This window comes from Vespa mandarinia, chromosome 24 (assembly GCF_050613455.1).
Source record: "Vespa mandarinia isolate Hongniang chromosome 24, ASM5061345v1, whole genome shotgun sequence".
NCBI classification, from domain to species: Eukaryota; Metazoa; Arthropoda; class Insecta; order Hymenoptera; family Vespidae; genus Vespa; species Vespa mandarinia.
Genome location: NC_140833.1, coordinates 2,975,001 through 2,977,500, shown reverse-complemented (window position 1 = coordinate 2,977,500; position 2,500 = coordinate 2,975,001). Strand labels below are relative to the sequence as shown.

General features: G+C 34.5%; 1 protein-coding gene and 1 long non-coding RNA gene across 13 annotated transcripts in view; one reads left to right on the top strand and one right to left on the bottom strand.

Moving 5' to 3' along the window:
* The window catches only part of LOC118442538 (uncharacterized), a 102,096-nt gene extending 99,910 nt beyond the window's left edge, over positions 1-2,186 (top strand). For all 12 annotated transcript variants that reach the window (XM_085663792.1, XM_085663785.1, XM_085663790.1 and 9 more), the window contains one exon: positions 350-2,186. In XM_085663792.1, the coding sequence (XP_085519918.1) occupies positions 350-1,052 (703 nt within the window). In that variant the 3' untranslated portion in view covers positions 1,053-2,186. The remainder of the gene's footprint in view (positions 1-349) is intronic.
* LOC118442551 (uncharacterized) overlaps positions 1-2,500 on the bottom strand; it is a 34,476-nt gene that overhangs the window by 20,018 nt on the left and 11,958 nt on the right. The gene's annotated exons all lie outside the window — the stretch shown is intronic.

Here is a 2,500-nt window from a genome sequence, read left to right as displayed (position 1 = left end):
ATTAAAATGAGCAATATACGAAGCAAAAAAAAAAACAAAAAACAAAAAAAAGAAAAAAGAAAAAAAAGAAAAGAATTAAATAAAATTAGTAAAGGTGAAAAAAAAAAAAGGAAAGACATTTCATTTGTCAATATTCATTCGTTTTATCTTTTTCTTTCTTTCTTTTTTTTTTATTTTCTCTCTTTTTCTCTCTTTCTCTCTCTCACTCTCTTCTTTCTCTCTATCTCTTTCTCTCTCTCTCTCTCTCTCTCTCTCACTCTTTTCTTTCTCTCTATCTCTTTCTCTCTCTCTCTCTCTCTCTCTCTCTCTCTCTCTCTCTCTCTCTCTCTCTCTCTCTCTCTCTCTCTAGAGTTAGGGATTTTTGGTCGGAACCTGGACCGGCGGAAGTGCTTGCAAAATTACGAAGAAAGGAAATAACGTTGTTCCGTGCTGCTGAGTTCCTCAATGTAACCGTACACACGTTGGCAACGTACCTGTCTACCCTACAAGGCTCTGAAAGAATTTCGTTGGCGGGTGACGTTAGTGCGACATCGGTGAACGTCGAGGGTAACGATACGCAGGAGAACAACGAGTCGGTTAACGATATTATACAAAAGATCAATGCCAATGCCGTTACCGCAGCAACTCCGACTACCTCGACGACAATAAAAAGAGAGGGTGGTGGTTACTTGGAGGTACCTACGGCAGTTGTACCGAAAGCTGCAACATCCGTTCTCGAAAACAATCCAGACATAACGATCGTCAAGACCGAAAATCTACCGCGTAAACGTGAATATGCAAAGATTTCCAATACAGAAAACAACAATGCGAAATTGATGAGCGGTGGTGCCGTCAGTGAGATTACAACTCAATCGTCTCAACAGCAACAACAGCAGCAGCAACAACAGCAACAACAACAGCAGCAACAACAGCAGCAACAGCAACAGCAACAACAGCAACAACAGCAGCAGCAGCAACAACAGCAGCAGCAGCAGCAACAACAACAACAACAACAACAACAACAGAAGATCACCGATCCGCTCGCATTGAACAACGACAACAGTAAACCCTAACTATTCAGGCCTTATTTAACACCGGCGAGTCCAAGAATAACCGGCGCCAATGCCAGTTACAGATCCGAACTCTGTCCCCGGAGATTTTATTCGAACGTATTTACGCGCTTCTTGACTAATTTTCATTTGAAGTAAAACAAAAAAAAATATACATATATATATATATATATATACATACATACGTGCGTGTGAATATATATATATATATATATATATATTTATGTATATGTAATTTGATTAATTAATTTAGATCACGAGATCATAATCCGTGATCGATCTCTCCGAGGATCCATCCATCCATCCATCCTTTCTCCTTTTGTTCGTATCTTCTTCTCTTTTCTTTCTCTCTCTCTCTCTCTCTCTCTCTGTCTCTCTCTCTCTCTCTCTCTCTCTCTCTCTCTCTCTCTCTCTTTTCTCTCTCTAAATCTAAATCTAAATCACTAATCAATTGTCTATCCGTCTTGTAACAATCTATCTGTATACACCTGTCTTTGTCTCTGTCTATATCTATCGTCTTTCGTCTCGTTCGTCGTGCACATAAGCAAACAAAGTTCTAATTAGATTTAGAAAATATTTTAATAATTTCACTTAATTAGACGATTAATTTTAATATCACGTAATAACAATGTCCTTGAGGAAAATGTGTGTGTGTGTGTGTGTGTGTATATGTGTGCGTGCGTGTGTGTATGGTATGATACGTTCGACGAGCATGATACCCATCGATAAAACACCATAATCTATTTTTCTTTTTATCGATTCTCCTTCTTCGATCCAATTCTTTTTCTAAACTCATCTATTATGGATCCTAATCAAACATTTAAATGTTTAAGAATAATAACAATTCGGGAATTTGATCCTCTTTTCTTTTCTTCTTTTTTTTTCCTGTGATCGATTCTAATTGTAATGTAATGATAATAAAAAAATAATAATAATTATTATCATTATTATTATTATTATTATTATTATTATTATTATTATTATTATTATTATTATTGTTATTCATAAAATAGAAAGAAAAAGAAAATAATAATAATAATAATAATAATAATAATAATAGTTAAATGGCGGCTGTAATCTTGGAAAATTGCATTTAAAAAAAAAAAAAAAAAAAAAAAGAAAGAAAAAAAAGAAAAGAGGTTTAAACGAAGATAAAAAGAGATTAAGAAGAGCGTATAATAAAAAGTTCAATCGAAGTTCCTTTTGAATAACGACGTGTAGTATGTATCGCAAAGAAACAAACAAACAAACAAACAAACAAACAAACAAACATACAAACATACAAACAAACAAACAAAAAAGAAGAAGAATGCCTAGACTATTTTCTGCCGCATGTGTCTGTATGATGAGTAGAACATAAAGAGCGACAATATATTATCTTCTTCACGGTAGAATATCCTGTTCGTAGTAAGCGATTGATATTGATTATGATGATAATGATGATGATGATG